Here is a 19505-nt window from a genome sequence, read left to right on the forward strand (position 1 = left end):
GATATTTACGATGCTAAATCTTAAGTGTGTAGATAGTGTTGTTGCACTTTTACATTTTAGATATCTTAACTTAAGTAGTTTTAAATTATTGAAAAACAATAGTTAATAGTTTTAAATAGTTTTAAGGAGTATGATTGAATTTAAGTAGAGTAGAACTCGTTTTTATAGTTTTACTTCTAATTTTGCAAGTTAAATTAATCTAATCGTTATTTTTCAGTACATGTAATATGAATTATGTTGAAATAAAGTTACAATTTCGATTAAAAATAACAGTACTTTTTAAATAGTTTATTACAGTGTAGAAAGTTGAAGGTTAATCTTAACGGGATTCCTAAATGTTATGGCACCTTCAGTAGGTCAGTCTAGTCATTAAGAGTTCAAATAATAGTCGTCTGCAAATGCAGCTGGTGGCTATTTAATTACATTGTTTTTATCATCTCTGGGAATCAGGTTAACTTAGTGTGAAATTTTCTGTCTAATGTTGCAGACGTAAACAGTTCGCTTTTATCACAGCGAAATCACTGTTGTGAAATTATACAAAAATGTTGTAAATATTGGATAAAAAAATTAGTTATAAGCAAACATTTGATGTCACTGTTTTAGAGGAGGTGATACTTTTGCAAATTTAAATTTGAAATTACAAAAAATCCTAATGCAATTGTTATAAAATATATCATACAACAAATACTATGAGAAAAATATAAAAATATTCATAACTGTCATACAAGCGCGGAATATAGTTTCAATTGGGAGATATATTCTCCGTAACACATGCGAATATCCAGAATACAGGTGCGCCTGTACATGCGATTTCTTTATAAAAGATAACTAGAGGCTCTAAAGTACGAAGCCCTGTTGGTCTCACACAGATTATAAAGTGTCTTTTAAAGTCCTGCGCTGAAGATGTGTAAAGTCTAGCGCTGGAGATATAAAGTCTAGCTTTAGAGATGTAAAGTCGAGCGCTGGTTATGTAAAGTCGAGCGCTGAAGATGTAATGTCTAGCGCTGGAGATGTAAAGTCCAGCGCTGGAGGTCTAAAGTATAGCGCTGAATATGTAAAGTCAAGCGCTGAAGATGTAAAGTCTAGCGCTGGGGATGTAAAGTCTAGCACTGGAGATGTGTAAAATCTAGCGCTGAAGATATGCAAAGTCTAGCGCTGGAGATGTAAAGTCAAGTGCTGCAGATGTAAAATCAAGCGCTTGAGATGTAAAGTCTAGCGCTGAAGATGTATTATCAAGCGCCGGATATGTAAAGTTAAGCGCTGGATATCTAGATGTAAAGTCAAGCGCCGGAGATATTCAGTATAGCGCTGGAGATGTAAAGTCAAGTGCTGGAGATGTAAAATCAAGCGCTGCAGATGTAAAGTCTAGCGCTGAAGATGTATTATCAAGCGCTGGAGATGTAAAGTTAAGCGCTGGAAATCTAGCTGTAAAGTCAAGCGCCGGAGATATTCTGTATAGCGCTGGAGATGTAAAGTCAAGCGCTGAAGATGGAAAATCCAGCGCTGGAGATCTAAAGTCTAGCGCTGGATATGTAAAGTCAAGCGCTGTAGATGTAAAGTCTAGCGCTGGGGATGTAATGTCTAGCGCTGGAGATGTGTAATATCTAGCGCTAGAGATGTGTAAAGTCTAGCGCTGAAGATGTAAAATCAAGCGCTGGAGATGTAAAGTCAAGCGCTAGAGATATAAAGTCTAGCGCTGGAGATGTAAGGTCAAGCGCGTGAAATGTAAAGTCCAGCGCTGGAGATGTAAAGTCCACCGCTGAAGATGTAAAGTCTAGCGCTGAAGATATAATAAAATTAACGGTATCAATTTTCTTGCACCAGATGCGCAATTCGACAATATATGTCTCTTCAGTGATACTCGTGGCCAAAATATTTGAAATCCAAAGCTTATAAAAAGATGACGAGCTATAATACAAAAGGTCCAAAAAGTATAGCAAAATCCGTATAAAGTGAAGCACTGAAGATGTAAATTCAAGCGCTGTAGATGTAAAGCCTATCGCTAGAAATGTAAAATCGTGTTTTATAGTGTGTTGCAAAAAAGGAAGCAGAAAAGCCTCGGTCACATCTTACCGGATAGCTCGAACGGACGCCTAACGAAAAACTTTTTTTCAATCCGTTCATGTCCGTTAGACGTCCGTTCTTATTCGTAAGACGTCCGTCCATATCCGTTGCATGTCCGTTAAGCGTACGTTTTATCCGTCGACGTCCGTTCTGTCCGGTGGAACATTTTGAGCATATTTAAAACGTTGAACGTACGGATTAAATGTCCGTTGAACGTCCGTTATGCGTCCGTTTTGTACGGTACTCGTCCGTTTCGTTTCCATTTTGTATACGTTACGTGTCCGTTATACTTCCGTTATACTTCCGTTGGTGGTCTGGATGATAAACTCACGGACTTCAACTGGACGTTTAACGGATACAATGGATGTTGAACGAATGAGAAACGGACTTCTACCGGACGTATAACGGATAAAATGGATGATAAACGGATCTGAAACGGATATTTGCCATTTGAACATTTTGCGTCAGAAAGGCCAATTATTGGTATGTCAGACTTCTTAAGGTTCATGAATTCTTATTATTCATAATCAACCTTAGAGTAAGGGCGATTCTTCACTATCAAGCAGCTCTTATTCAGGTCAGACACTGACCTTTTGCGGTAGTTTGAAGAATAAACCAAAAACAGTTACACCTTAACATTTTGAATATTTATGAGATGTACATGTATTATTATTGTTGCCTTTTATTTTTTTCGTATATATTGTTTATCCGTTTTATCCGGTACGCTTCCGTTAGGTGTGCGTTTTATGCGGTACTCTTCCGTTGGATGTACGTTCGACATCCGTTCTGTCCGGTACGTTTCCGTTTCTCGTACTTTGCATAACCGGTATGTGTCAGTTAGGCATCCGTTACACGTCTGTTGTATTCGGTCAGTACATCAACGGACTCCCAACGGATAACAATTCTGTCAACGGACAACTTTTATTTTCATTCGTTAGGCTTCCGTTCGTGCTTCGGTCACATCTTAACCGATAGCACGAACGGACGCCTAACGGATGAAAAAAAAGATGTCCGGACAGAACGGATGTCCAATGTATATACGGATGGTATGCTGCTTTCACGAAAACATACTTTGGGTAGCACTTAACCAAAGAGAATAAGCCTTCTTCCAATCTCTTCGATCATAAGCTTATGTTTTTCAAAAATGTCCATGAACCAGAGTTTGAATTGTGCCGAAACTTTTATATTGACTGCTTTATTTGAATGAAAGAATCAGTGCATTGCTCAGCTTTAAAATTAATGCACTTATATAATAGAATCGAAGAGTACATCGATAGAGTATGGTTATTAAATGGGGTATGTTGTAAATGTTAGATGAAATTGTTTACGTTTTTTATTCTTCTGTAATGTGTACTGTTTTCAGAGTGTTTTTTGTATTATTTTTTAGCCATGGCTTAGTCAGTTTATTTTCGACTTGTGGGTTTTTATGTCCTCTGGGTATCCTCTGCCTGTTTTTTAGTTATGATTTTTATACCCCCGCTTTAAAAAAGGGGGGATGTACTGTTTTACCTCTGTCTGTCCTTCCGTCAGTCCGTCCGTCCCATGAATATTTTTCGTCGCATTTTTCTCAGAAACTACAATACAAGGATTTCTAAAATGTGGTATCAGGGTTTATCTAAGTCAGCTATACCGTGTGATGCGTTTTCATATTGATCACTCGACAACTTCCTGTTTACCGAACACTTGTATGATTTTACCCATGATAGCCAAGTTGAAAATTTTCGTCACACTTTTCTCAGGAACTACAATACAAGGATTTCTGAAATTTGGTTTCAGGATTTATATAAGTCAGCTATACCGTGTGATGCGTTTTCAGATTCATCACTCGACAACTTCCTGTTTACCGAACACTTGCATATTTTTACACTATTAATATTATCCACTTGCGGCGGGGGTATCCTCAGTGAGCAGTAGCTCGCAGTTTCACTTGTTTTTAAAGTAAAAGAAATGTTGGACGATTGGTTTATTTTTGAATAAATTGTTACCTAAGTATGTCAAATTCAAAACTTTGCCAGTGTTTATCCTATGAGACCACCAAATGATAGATATGTCTACCGAAACAAAAACAAATTCCAATAAAATCGTTTTCACGATATGTTCGATTTTTTAATATCTTGATGCATTATAAGCATTTCCAGAATTATTTAATTTCATAATATTAATCCACACATTATGCTATCTCATAATATTATTGATTCTTATACTAAATCTTAAATTATGGTGTACCATAATATTCGTTATGGTGTAATGTAACTAGCACTTTACCAAAGAAAATAAGCCTTCTTCAAAACTCTTCAATCATTAGCTTTAGTTTTCCAAAGATGACCATTAACGAGAGTTTGAATGGTGTCGATAGAGTATGGTTATTAAATGTGGTATTTTGTAGATGATAAATGATATTTATGAATTAACCGTTTTACAGATGGTATCGGATATGTTCCTTATTTCATAACTAAAATCCCCTTTCCTTTTCACGTATATGACATACCGAATTAAAGTATTTACCGGGTTTGTAATAACATGAGCAACACGACGGGTGCCACATGTGGATCAGGATCAGCATACCCTTCCGGAGCACCTGATATCATCCACAGTTTTCGTTGGGGTTGGTGTTGCTCAGGTTTTACCTTTTTGTGTTGTGTATTGGGTTCTATTATTTGAATGTTTGTCTTTTCTTTTTTAGCCATAGCGTTGTCAGTTTATTTCCGATCTATAAGTTTGACTGTCCCTCTGGAATCTGATGCCCATCTTTCACAGAGAGTGGTTATATTGTTTTAGTATTTTGTAAGCGCGACTTTTTTGTAAACTTAATAGGTAGTAACATTCATATATTATGTAATTTATTATTGTATTCGTTTAAAGCAATTCAATGGGACGTCATATATCTTATATGAATTCACTCGTTTAAACTTAAATTGGAGAAAAACAGTTTCCTTACGACAAAACACGATAATACCATATCAACCCGTTTTTTTTACTAGTCTGAAATGTTGACCAGGATTCAAGTCTTGCTAGCTCACAAAGCGTCAGTCTGTTGTCTGCTATCTCGCTGGAGTGTTGTCTCTTTTACATATATTCCCTATTTCGATCTCAATTTTATGTAATTAGACATGACGTCCTACTCGGACATATTATTGTGAATCCGGAGCAATAAGTCATTACCCTCAATAAAAAAATACTACTTAATTTGGAAATTAAGGAATACAGGTGTTATAGTTTTAGAATATTAGCCGAGATAATAGAACAATTTTTAAACCTTTATACAACATTTCTCGTAGCTTTTATATTATATTGGATTGTTTGAAATAACTGATTTACCATTCAATGAATTGCGATTAACACGTAGTGATTGATATTTGTTTTCCTTTGGAGTGTTAAAATCTCTATATTATAAATATTTAATATATTTATTTATATTATTCTATATTATATTTTGACTAACAAACTTCGTGTTTTGACTAGTATGATGTGCACAGAAGTCAACGAATAAATTTGGATAATTAGAAATAGAATATTTTTTTTTCGATTTTAATATTATATATTAACAAACAAAAATAAAAGTCTATTATAAATGTCGTCATGCATAAGTCATCATCCACATTTCATACAGTACTAAAATATCTTTATTGTCAAAAGATTATTTTGACAGGTTGCACTCCCATTAGTACGTTGTGATATAATTTCAACTAGGCATTAATATTATGAGTTCATTCTGCAATGTGTATAAATTTTCATATCAAACGCAAATTATGTCATCTGTTTCATACCAATTGATCATACTGCTGAACTAAATAATATTGTATTACATGACTTTGCTTCGCGTTGAAATAGTTTAATATTTACAATTTATTTCTTTTGCTGTTTTTATACTTGTATATACATTAATTTTGTGGTTCTCGAGAACCAATATGTTATCTTAATTTTTTAAGAATTTTTTTCTGCAGATATATAGAAGTCAAATGTACTGAGTAAATGGACAATAACTGAATTTTGATATGCAACGTGTTATGAAGGAAAACAACAATCATACATGCCAATGTGCTGTTTTAAATACTCAGGTGTATCTATCATCAAATATTGACCGACGTCGAAATAAATATTAATTGGTAATACATCAAAATGAATATCTAATTTCTACCTGCCTATGTTTATAGATTATGGTTTTTTTTAAATCTGTCTTGATGTTTCGATTTTTATTCTAAGATGTAATTTTTGTTAACATGTAAGACAACGCAAGAGACTTTTCTTTAACAGGCACAATTTTAATTTTAAAGGATTTGAAAAGAAACATTTCAATTTTGAAGGTGACAGAAAAAATACGATGTATGTGTATTCGAATTAATGTACCCTCCTTACCCAATATACACAAATACACATAAGCAACATTAAAACGGTCTGCAACATAAACTGAAATTGAAACAATAACAATTGCAGGTAATACATTTTTGTGGATCTAACTTTAAATTTAAAGTTAAATTAAATTTCGTCAAATCAGGACATATAAACACGCGAAAGTAATGTGTTTCTATACCTATTGTGTACATAGTCATTTATAATTTATAAAGACGTCTGAAGGATGTGTACTATTTTTTTATTACTTTTCCCCTTCATAAAACTAATGTATTGTAAACGAGGTCAACTGACACACTTATTTTCTACATTTATTTTCTAAAACACGATTTATTCATTGTTTAAGGAACGATAATACATTTCAGAAAAATATGGCTTATAAGACGACACGATTTGTCTCCCTTGTAAAAATACTGTCCTCGATAAAAGACATTGAAGACGGAAGCATTTATAATGATGACGTAAGCAAGGCGACGATTGTCGAATGAATATGATCAATAGATGATCATAAAAATAGCATTTTAAGATTAATAAATTACGGAACTTGTTAGCAGTACCCAAAACATTGTTTTTGGGACACATCAAATTTTATTTTTTCATGCATAATTATGAAATTCAATAATATTCAAAATTATGGACACGCATAATATTACTGGAAATATTATTTAATCTCATAATATTATGGATTTTCATAAAGCAGTCAAATTTAGCCAATTCCATAATATTATGGAGTTCGCTAAGTGCCCCGACTGTATAAGATTTCAACAAATTAATTTTACTAAATTGTTAGTTGCGACATGTCGTAACTTATAAATTTTGATTGGAAGGGTGCGAAGAGAATAAATGGGATTTTTGCCCCTGTTATATTAAGAATTATGCGTAAAGTGATATAACTCATGAACCATACATAATACAGACCTAGGGTCTTTTAATTTGGGATCCTTGGTTTATGACCTTGAAATTGAGGTCAAGGTCATAGGGTAATTGGACGTTCTAGATTTTGACCTTTGCTTGAAATTCATATTTATATATCATTTAGCCATAGGAACTGACATTTTCAACTGAATTTTAATATTGTCATATCAAAATAGATCCTTATTGTCTTAAATTTAAAAGTACAATATGACTTAGAACAGGGAAATGCTAAAATATTAGTATGTATATTATTTATTTTCTTTTGTTATTGCAGGAAGAATTTTAAGGTAGCTGAGAATTGTCTTTTTTTTCTAAGAAAAATTGAATTAAGCTGTAGTATTTAAAAGTTTGATGCAATTTCTCTAAACAAAAAGAAATTCATTAGATTTCAGGCAAAAAACATAGAATTTTAGCCAATTTGCAAAGATTCAAAACAATCCATTTTGAGAACGAATATTGCAGAGTATCAAAATTTATTGCAGTCCGTTATTGGTGGAAAGACCTTCAATAATTATTGTTCTTTGAACAATTGGTTTTTAATTTTTTTTTCTTTTTTTTCTTCCGCCTAATTTTTTTCTTGCTGTGTAAAAATGTTTCAAAAGATTTCGCTTAGTTTTTTTGTATATGATATCATACAGTCTATACGCTTTTGAAACTGACCCTGTTTAACCGAACACTTTTCTTTGTAAGAGTTATCTCCCCAAACACTGTTTTTCTTGTTATCAGATCTCCTCTGCAACCGTAAAAGAAAGCGACAAATTTATTTTTCCAAATTGCTCGTTATATCCTCAGGATGTTACGTTTTATTTTCACCGAAGCTTTACAAAGACTCCATATGAGAGTTATTTCCCCTTTTGTATTGAAGTAAATGAAATAAATTTGTTACTGGAAACCCATAAGTGATAGAGGCCTAGGGTCTTTAGATTTGAGGTCCTTGGTCCAAAAAAATGAAAATGAGATCAAGGTCAAAGGTCAAGGTCATGTTTAAAATATGATTTTGGCTTGTTATCTCTTATTTTCAGAAATGATATAAGATATCGACAACATATTTTCACACAATGTGTGTTGCGACATGGCGTAACACGTAAATTTTAGTTGAAAGGGTACGTAAACATTTGATGCGACTTTTCACCCCTTTTATATCTTATATTAGTTGTATGGTAATATAACTCATTAACAATATAAAGTAGAGGCCTGGGGTCTTTTGATTTTAGGTCCTTGGTTGTTGACCTTGAAATTGAGCTCAAGGTCATAGACAAAATAAACGTTCCAGATATTGACCTTTGCTTGTACCTCATATGTTTACATGATAAAGACATGGGACTTTTTGCAATAGGTTGAGAGCAATGTGAACTTCTAAAAGCCAACCGTGACCTTTTGTTTACCGAAAGTAGCTATTTTTTGTTCTAAATTAATGTAAAAGTATGTAGAACCATATATTTTTGGAATCAGTGTCAATTTAACTATCAAACTCTACCGGAAATAACATAATTTGAACCGGAAGTAAACAATTATTTCCATTATCTATATTTTTTTCCATAGAAACCATACATTTTTGGAATCAATGTTTAACAAGCTGTCATTTGAGGCTACAACTGACATTTGAAACCAAATTTTAATATTTTCATATAAAAAAAATCCTTACTGGTGGAAAGACCATCAATGGTTCTCTGAACAATCGGTTTTTAATTTATATTTGTAATTGGTACATAAAAAGATTGGATTTACATGACTTAATCCGCTTCACTTTTGTTTGTAAAATGATTGATGGTTCAATGCCATTGGGTCTGATGATTTTATAATACTGCATCAACTAGTTTTCTTATAAAATAAAAGTCCGTCTGTATGGTCTGCATAAATTTTATTTTGTTTTTAAAGTTTAGAATGTCTCAACTGATTTCCGTTAATTGTTATGTACAGTCATAAAACAAAGATCCTTTTTGAAAAATAAACATTGATAAAAAAACGGCAAAAAAACCAACTGACATATTCTTGACTTTAGCATAGTCATATTCCTAACCAAATGGGGTGTTTAATCTTTTGGGATATTTATTTTGTCTAAAAGTCTGACTGAAGCAGTTAAATACACATGTCTATTCACAGCAACGGTTCCTGAGCTTCAACAGTTAAAATGCCTGTAAAACAGGTCGTTATCGATTTGAGAGTCAAAAGATGGTTTGCAATACCTGATTCCATAAATCACTAGTTCCATGCACAAACGAATGATAAAGAACTACTTTTGAATTTTGTAACTTAGGTGTACTGTCTGGTTATTTAGTAGCACTTCAAAGTGTATCAGTGCTTTTTCGCCAAAATCCATATGAAAAAACATTGTACAAGTTATAAGTGAATTTTTGTCCTATTTTGTACAAATTGTAATTTGTACAAGCACTTTTTGTACAATTTACAATTTGTACAAAGTCAAAATACAAATTATAAGTTGTTCAATATTTTTGTACAAATTACAATTTGTACAAAATGATAACTTGTACACAACGATCCGTCATTAACAAATAGACACGTAAAATCCGAGAATTCTATAATCTAATACTATCCTTCAGACTACAAATCAATCATTCATCTTTTTACTATTAAACCACTATCATCCCCACGCCATACAAACACATATACACACAGTCGATACCTCATGCAGAAGTTCTGTTTTGACCACACTATCTTAAAAAATTCCGAAAAATTCATACTTTGTAATATCCTGCTAAGAATTTAGATGTTTATGGTCATTCTTTTGCCTATTCCAATCAGGTGCATCGAGCCTTTATTAGTCTAGTATTTTTTTATAATTCTAGATTCTAGTTCATTATGTGTTTGGCGTTTAGCGTGTCGTCCATTTTCAATCAACTAGTACACATTTTAGTTGAAGAGCAAAACTGAAACCCGCGTACGAGTGCTGGATTGTCTCGCTATAAAGAAGACCAATTGGAATTGCAAGGGAATTCCTTTTGCTCTTCAGTCGATTTGTGGTTTCTTTGAAACCTTTCCCATTCACATTCTCAATTTTATTTTTTTATCTGAGAATACTCGAAGTTACTGAAAGCTATTTGATTTGTTGATTTGTTGCTAATTGTAGGTTGGATTAAGACCAAGTGGAGAGCAATTTAAAAGTCAACGACAAATTATAAAAAATATCATGTTTTAAGAATAGAAAGTCCGGGTTTTGATCATGTTGAGATTTATTCCAATATATATTGATAGAAGTAAAATGATCCAAACAAAGTTCCAGTTTTTAGTTAATATTAAAGGTGGAACATACTGAAATATAAAGATGCTTCCACTGCATCGAGTGTGATACGATATTTATCCACTAGAGGCAGTTAAACTGTCAAATTTAAAATTTATCTGTCGAGAGTGAAATATCGTTTTACACGAGATTTGGTGGTGGAATCTGTTTCTCTGATGATTTTCTAACAATATGCAGGCAAACTTATTCCTTTTCAAATAATCTGCAAACATATGTGTTTTCTTTCTATATGACGTCACCAAGCATGGTTGCCTTTTTTTCATGCCGTCACAATAGGAAATTCAGAGGAAAGCAAGACAATTTGACGTCATAATCGGATTTTAACCAACGAAGAACTGAGATCGAACGACCACACGTTGGTTTATTTTTTTATACAATGGGTGCAGAAAGAGATACATTTACGAAGAATTCGAGAAACAAGTCGATCAAACATTTCATTTACTAATAATGATAGACTAGTGTACACATGCCATTTGATAATTAAAGTGTTATATAACTTTACGTGCAACTACAGATAAGTTTTTCTTATTCTTATTTTTTTCTATACAAAAAATATTGGTGAAAAATAATATGTGAAGGCCCGTGTATACAGTGCCTAACAACAGCTATGCAACTTGGTCACTTCCGCCACTTCCGTAATTGTTATAACACATCATTATATTTTGCACTTATATCTATTTGCTAACATTTTTTTTTTCTCATAGAAAAGTTTAGTAACACTTTATCAGTCTGCGTATACTTGTCGATCCATCATCTATAAACTGATTGTTGTATTGAAAACTACATTGTTAGGCTTTATAATTATATTTGATATTATTGTAAAGTAGTTCTAAGATTCGATTTCATAAATAAAGAGACCAGACAATTTTCAAAAGTTTAGTTTTGCATTCGTCTTGTACTCTTTACAATTTACAGTGTTATTTTAGAAAACTATGTTATAAATACCAAATCTCAGACTTAATTGACAATGATAAGTGGTTAAATATTTAATGCTACTTTGGAGAAAACTTATTTTTCCGTTCCTATGAATAACATGTATGAACATTTGTGTCTCACCGCACTCCGAAATAAACCAATATGATTAGTTGGTAGGTACAAGGGGTTGCAATTTAGCAATACCAGAGGATGTAATAATTTACATCTTGTAAGTAAGCTTGTTTTGATTGCGGTCAAACGAATATTGGTATCTGTTAGAAATAGTCAATTTTCCCCGAATGATAATATGTATTAAATTCTAGAATAACACTCACCTGCTTATTAAGAAAACATTGGAACACACAAATAAAAAGACCCTGTTTAAAAGAACAAAAAACAAATCATTTTACCCATATTTTCTATCAGTCGGAAAAACTTAAATGAATTTTAATATTTTAAAGCCAGTACTATCCACGCTTTATGATGGTCATATTATATCGAACAATACTTGTTGCATAAAGTTGTATTTCTTAGCATATCATATCTTTAAAAACTGGTAACTGTAGATTTGAAATGTTCGTTATCGTTTAAGGTAATACCAAACAACTTAACAAACACAGATTGAAGGGAAAGCTGAACTCCTAAAGGAACGAGACTTAAGAGCGTAGATAAAGTAGCAATCGCCTGCTGCAGATCCATAACATTATTATATCTATAACCCGACATGTGAATCAACACTGATGTTAAACAGTTATATCGTATCTTACATGAAGTTCTTTAAAGTTACTGTTAGAATAATAATAATACTTTATCTGAAAGCAATACAGCGTATACTATGTGGAACGCATCTATCCCATCGAACTAGAGATAAAGGATACTACAGATACAGTTAAGTCGGCTTTATATTTTGACTTACATCTAGATATTTAGAATGAGGGTCGGTTGAAAACAAAACTTTACGACAAAAGAGATGATTTCAGCTTTTCAATTGTGAACTTTCAATTTCTAAGTAGCAACATTCCAGCACCTGCATACGGGGTATATATCTTTCAATTGATACGATATTCCCGTGCTTGCATTTCCTATCATGATTTTTTTTTAAAGAGGTTTGGTGCTCACAAGGAAGCTATTAAACCAAAATTTCCAAATGGTGAAGTTGAAATCATACCTTCGTAAATTTTACGTACGCCATCACGAGTTGGTTGACCGTTATGGAATAACCATTTCACAAATAAAATCGGATATGTTCCTTACGTCGTAACTACAATCCCCTTCCCTTTAATGAATGTGACCTACCGAATTAGACTATTTACTAGATTTGTAATCACATAAGCAACACGACGGGTGCCACATGTGGAGCAGGATCTGCTTACCCTTCCGGAGCACCTGAGATCACCCCTAGTTTTTGGTGGGGTTCGTGTTGTTTATTCTTTAGTTTTCTATGTTGTTTCATGTGTACTATTTTTGTTCTGTTTGTCTTTTTCATTTTTAGCCATGGCGTTGTCAGTTTGTTTTAGATTTATGAGTTTGACTGTCCCTCTGGTATCTTTTGTCCCTCTTTTATAGAATACATATACATAGTTTTGCTTGCGCCAATATTAGAATTTTACAAGAGATATATAATATATACAAAAAAAGAGGTGTGCATGAAAGAAAATGTAATACATAATACATAATACAAAATACAAAATACGAGCGGAGAATGATATAATACTTAAATAAAGTGAGAACAAATATACTATTTACTGCAATTAAATTAAATGTAGAATGTTTCACCAATAATACTTTTTTATATATTTTTCTCGAATTTGACGATATTTTTTATATTCAAGTATACAATGGTTTTTTTCTCCAATAGAGCTAGTATAACAATTTAGACATAGTATACTATTTTTTTCAACATTATAATATCTGCCTGTTTCTATTCTTAATATATGAGCTGATTTACGATATTTACAAATGAATGGTTTGTATTTATAATTCATCGATCTATCTAAATACAATTTCAATGCGTGTGTACTATATACATGTATCTATACAAAGGACATTTATTTGAATTGTAAAAAAACACAGTGACTTCATTAATGAATGCACCAATCATTCTTTTTTTTTTAATCTTATGCAGTGGCAGTTTCAGTCGTTTTTCTCGTTGTTGTAGCATTGTTTTTTATGAACGAAATACATTCATTGTATACATGCACGAGCGTCGCGTATCAGTTAAGAGTTCTGTTATTTTCTATTCCGTCAGAATTGGTATAATACAAATTGATAGAAAAATGAAACGCACACTTGTTCAAAGAAAAACTTATAGAAATAGAAAAAAAAATACCTGGAGAGAGTTGAAAATAGCAAATAGGTATTGGAACACGACTAGGTCATCGTTCACCGAAAATGCACCAAGTACCCAAGTTACTCCAAACAACGGTAAAATAATGCAGATACTTTTTAATCCAATCCTAGAGCAGACAAATATATTCATGAAAGAGTAGTGATTTATTGTAATTATACAAATATTTTTTTTTTAATGTTTGAATCACAAATAAATAAGTGATATAAAGTTTTAAGTTTGTTTTCCTTTATACATGAGCTGTGTTAAAAGTGAAAATAAAGCATATAATCACATTAAAAGTTATCCAATTTTTAATTTTGCATTTATGCAATTTATACGTAACTTTACAACACAATAATACGAACTCATTCTTATTGTATTAATAGCAACATAAATTCCTTTAATCTCTAATTTGATGCAGATGCCGCTTCTGGAGTGAATTCGTCTGTTCGTTCGTTGTTTCTTTTACATGGAACTCATGTTGACATAAAATACTTGTCTGTTTATTACTGTTCATGTGAAATTTGTAACAGAAACTGAATATACATTGCATATATATAAACCTGATTTAACAGAAATGCATTTTCTCTATGTTTTGATTGGCCTTCAATGCAAAACACGACGGTTTAGGAGTGGTTTAGGAAAATTACTATCATATGATGCTTATTGCATAGCTATCTTTTGTCTACAATGAACAGTGTTTATCATTAGTATGCGGACTGAGAGTATTTTTTAATCGTTTCCAATTTTTGACGATTGATGGATTGTTGGTGTTACAAATTTTATGCTATTTCATGGCGGTCAGTTTCTATGGGCGAACGGAGCCGGAATGCCCGGAGCAAAACACCAACCTTCGATAGAAAACTGACATTTCTAGTCAATTAAGATTAAAGTCGCGTGAACCCGCACGAGCAGGGTTCAAACTCACAACTTCAGTGTCCACTAGCTAGTGATTACAGTAGTATAACTAATTAGACCACCGTGGTCCTCCAATATTAAAGAACAACTTTTCTAAACATTGAAAATATATAACTATAAACGTACGAATATAAACATGTTCTTGTCATTGTCGTTATTAAAAAAGGATTTTTTTCTCTATTGATTGATGAATTTCGAACAGCGGTAAACTACTGTTGCCTTTAATTGTCTACTATAAACGAAGTTTGAGAGATACAAGTCATAGAAGTAAACCGATTGTTTAAACTAAAATGATTCGCCATTTCATATACATATAAGAAAGTTGTGATTTGATAGGAGTAGGTCCTGTAAGGGCCGATTAGGCCTCAAATTTCATGTTCATCTGCCGAAAAATTTTGGATACTTTTTATACACTTAATTGTCTATTTCAGTTGATTCAATTACTTTTGTGAAAGGTTTTAACTGATTTACTTTTTAAATCGCTCCGATTCAAGCTTAAATATAAAAAAAATCATGTTCATCCTCAACCTTTATATATGTTATGTATTATCATCAAATACAACTAACATTTCAATATTACGAATGAACACAAATGCGGCCATTTTCATTTAAGAAGGAAACCGTCTAAAACTCAACTAAAATCCTAAAATTGTGAAGATTTCAGTAATTTAGCCTGACTTTATCATACTAGTAACCGATAAATGTGCATTGTTTTGTAAAAAACAGCCCATATTTAGGTAACAGAATCATTCTAATTTCCAATAAAAACTAAAAGTTAACATTTTAACAATTTTGTAAAACTGCTATATTTTGGGGCCAAAAACTGGACATACTCCTTTAGTCATAAACTCAATTCCGATTACATAATGCATTTTATATATTTACATATACCATTGACATTCCATAACATTGTGTTGTTTTGATTGTTAATTCGAATCTAAATATTTATTCATGGGGAGGGTTGAGATCTCATAAACATGTTTAACCCCGCCGCATTTTTGCGCCTGTCCCAAGTCAGGAGCCTCTGGTCTTTGTTAGTCTTGTATTATTTCAATTTTAGTTTCTTGTGTACAATTTGGAAATTAGTATGGCGTTGATTATCACTGAACTAGTATATATTTGTTTAGGGGCCAGCTGAAAGACGCCTCCGGGTGCGGGAATTCTTTACATTAAAGACCTGTTGGTGACCTTCTTCTGTTGTTTTTTCTATGGTCGGGTTGTTGTCTCTTTTATACATTCCCCATTTCAATTCTAAATTATAATTCATCCTCACATCATTTTTATATAATATCAACTTAAAAAAAAAATTCTTTACAGTTTCATTATATTGGTTACAGGAGACAACTATTTGATTTTTTTATGTTTTTTCATCTCTCAGGTGTAACTGGTATTATGTGTAATGCGAAATCTTCTTTTTTGTTTATTTCCTTATTTGACAGTATACAAAGAAACTGTGTTTCTACTTTTTCTTTCATTCGCTGTGGAAATATTGTTTTCCAATCATCTCCCTGTCAATATTTTAATAAGATTTTTTTTAGTACGTTTGCACACTGAAAGTAATTAAATTGTCTGTAGATTTGTTGTGATTGTGCACGGTTTGTTAAATTTCAATTGTTATTTTTAGCGAAATTATTCAACTTTTTATCAAAATATTTAATTGATAAGAGAAAAAACACATATGTTAATTATAAAATTACCTTGCCTTTTCTCTTAGCGTTTTGCCAGCTATTCCCCTAATAGTCATCATTTTGTATACCATAATGACAAATATAACACAGTTAATCTGCAATATACAATTATAGTACAATATGCATCTTTTTTTTTTATCTACAAACGCATGCAAATCTAAAATAAATGTTGACGTCAAGTGTTGCTGAAATGTTCTTATTTTTATTTTTCTTTCATTTATTAGTTGACAATTAGGGTTACTTGAGAACACAGCTTTATCACAAACGCATTATTTAAGCTTTTCGATTGTTACATTTTTATTTTTATGTAGTAAAAATTTAACAGATACTGCATATGGAATATTTATCACCCATTTGCAACGATGTTCTAGAAATTGCGTATGATAGAAAGTTGTTGCTAACAATGAAGCTATGTAACCAAAGGTTAAAAATGCTAATGTAGCAGACATTATTTTGCAATATTAACGGGCACCACATCGAGTAGGTTGGTCGTTATAAAATGTCTGTGTCACAGATGATGAAGGATATGGTCCACTGTAGTAACCACAATACTGTCTTCTTGCACAAGTGGAGCAGGATATTTTTACCCTTCAGAGAACTTAAACTGACAGTCATTTGTGGATAATACGTGTTTGTCAGTGTTTCGCTTCTATGTAGTGATGTAGGATTTTTGTTTATTTGTTATCTCGTTTGTCATCGTGACGATGTAAAATTGTCTAAATCATATCCCTTCTTTAATTCCAATGCGTACCAAAATGATAAGCAATGCCGGTCCTATAAACGCCCAGATAAGGCTTGATTCAAGGCTCAACCAACAACTGAATTATTAAAAGAAAGAGATATTTTAATCATGCAGACAACTTATAGCACTGTGTATTATTTTGAGTTGTCAGTACTAATGATTTCTATGCATCTTATTATTAAATATTGTTTTTCAACACTATCGTGCTATATCGTGGCGGTCAGTTCTTATCAATGTAGTAAGGCGGAGTACCATAAGAGAACCTAAGAACTTAGGTATGCAAAATGACAATCCTATTCAACCGAGATTGATCTCGGGTGCACGTATTTCTTTACTTTGAATGATATTTAAAAAAAAAATAGCAAGAATATTTTTATTAGATACATACAACTGTTGGTTGCCATAGCCTTTAAGTTCTGTTACGCCGACAGATATTCCAACAATGATACCAGGTACAACTGAAAATAAAGATTTGATTTGTTTTTACAAGATAGAAGTGACTTAATCAAGGCGTTTTCAAAAACGTCCAGTGGATGTTTAAGAAATGTCACGTAAGACACATAATGGGCTCCAATGCTATATACATGTATTGCAGGATGATACTCTATTGAAATTAAGTTAATTTTAGCATATTATTTCAGCGGTTGTTTAAAGAGAAAAATGGAAAAAAAGGTATGGTGAAATACCACTTACTCTTTCATTCTTTATTATCCATTGTGCTTAATAGTTTTGATTTTGATTTGAAAATACTCTTATTAATCGTTTTAAACTGTTTTGTTTAAAAGCTGTCTTGTCTTTGACTTATACTTTTATATATCCACTTTTTTTTTTTTTTGACAAAATAAAGTACTGTTTACAATACTTATTTGTTTCATATGAAAATTAGTTCTCCTCGTTGGTGTTTTTTTAAATACGAAAATAAAATTTCCTGAATATACACATAATATAGACATGTTTTCAAACCTTAGAGATAACAGACACAGTCTACAGAAACTACAGGTCAAGAATCACGAATATAAGTCGACGTTTATAAAAACAAGAAGAAGAATACTAACCCCAGCACAGAGGCAAGAGCCAATGTACAATAGGTCTTGTTGAAAAAACAATGACAACCATTCTCATTATTTGAATTCCCTCAGCTAGCATCAAACAAAAGTCTGTTAGGAACATATAGTGTAAACCAACTGCGATTGCTGTACATACTCCCTTTGAATAAGACAGACCAAGTGCCCATTGATTATTATATACTAAATCATTCATTTTGAAAAGTAAAACATTTCATTCTTTATATTACTTAAAAGATTATCCACGAAGGTTTTCTAATTCAAAAAAGACACAGAATCATATATTTTTTGTTCAAATTTTCAATTGTTGACATACGCAATTAAGTAGTGTAGTTTTCTGCCGGTAAAGTGCCATGAGTGTAAATAGTTCTAACATGGACATGCTAAAATTTAAATTGAGTGATATTGTTATTCAGATAAAATTGTCCTTTTTTTGGTTGTTTTTTTTATTTTATTTTTTTTGATCTTGTAAATCGACTGCTTTTAAAACGAGTTATATTCAATCTACAGTGTATCATCTCACAAGAGTATAAACTATACTTATCCAAAATCGTTCTATTATTTTCATATTGTCCCGTTGATTTGGGAGTGTATTTCTAAACTATACAACAGCAGCTAGTTCTGTGATATTTACATGGTTAAGAAGTTATAAGAAGGTTACACATTTTAAACTAAAAATGAATAGCTTTTATCTTTGTGCTGAGAATTCGTTTAGGTGAACTGCAATTGCGGCTATTCTGATTTGGACCGTTTTGTTTTGAAATATTTTAAGTGGTAAAATCTAGATAAAGCATGTAAGTAGTTCATGGTAATTTTTCTCATGCGTTGCTGCTGATGGTTATGTCAACCCATGTATTGTGCATCCAAACCAGAATGATATGTTCATGTTGAACATATTTAACTTTTGGACAACTTATCATAAATTTTAAAAGGAGAAACTTTAGAAATAAACTCAATGTAATTACTTCATAATGTACAGTATATAATGTTTTATATAAAAATAAGTCTTTTGTTTGTTCTCACCTTAATTTCTGTCCGTGTTATACCAGCTAGGAATATGGTATAAGACAGAATTAAAGCAACGCATAAATTCATTAATATTTTTGTTCTATCATTTTTCACATATCTACAAAAACAGATAGAAAAGCATTCATTGGTTATCTTCGTATTTGAACCACTGTTTAACATTCATTGCTATTTATGTTAACCAACTTTTGGTTTCAATTGTGCACTTGATAATAGTAATTCGTTACATAACTAT

The 19505-nt window shown here is 32.1% G+C and overlaps 1 protein-coding gene across 1 annotated transcript in view; it reads right to left on the reverse strand.

Moving 5' to 3' along the window:
* The window catches only part of LOC134721522 (adhesion G-protein coupled receptor D1-like), a 52180-nt gene extending 34930 nt beyond the window's left edge, over positions 1–17250 (reverse strand). The window contains exons 1-4 of the mRNA XM_063584602.1: positions 17190–17250; positions 16448–16533; positions 13833–13959; positions 11839–11880 (exon numbers count right to left, since the gene is read on the reverse strand). Of these exons, the coding sequence (XP_063440672.1) occupies positions 11839–11880; positions 13833–13959; positions 16448–16509 (231 nt within the window). The 5' untranslated portion in view covers positions 16510–16533; positions 17190–17250. The remainder of the gene's footprint in view (positions 1–11838; positions 11881–13832; positions 13960–16447; positions 16534–17189) is intronic.
* Between the last annotated feature and the right edge of the window lie 2255 nt (positions 17251–19505).

The sequence above is a fragment of the Mytilus trossulus genome, chromosome 6 (genome assembly GCF_036588685.1).
Source record: "Mytilus trossulus isolate FHL-02 chromosome 6, PNRI_Mtr1.1.1.hap1, whole genome shotgun sequence".
Taxonomy (NCBI): Eukaryota; Metazoa; Mollusca; class Bivalvia; order Mytilida; family Mytilidae; genus Mytilus; species Mytilus trossulus.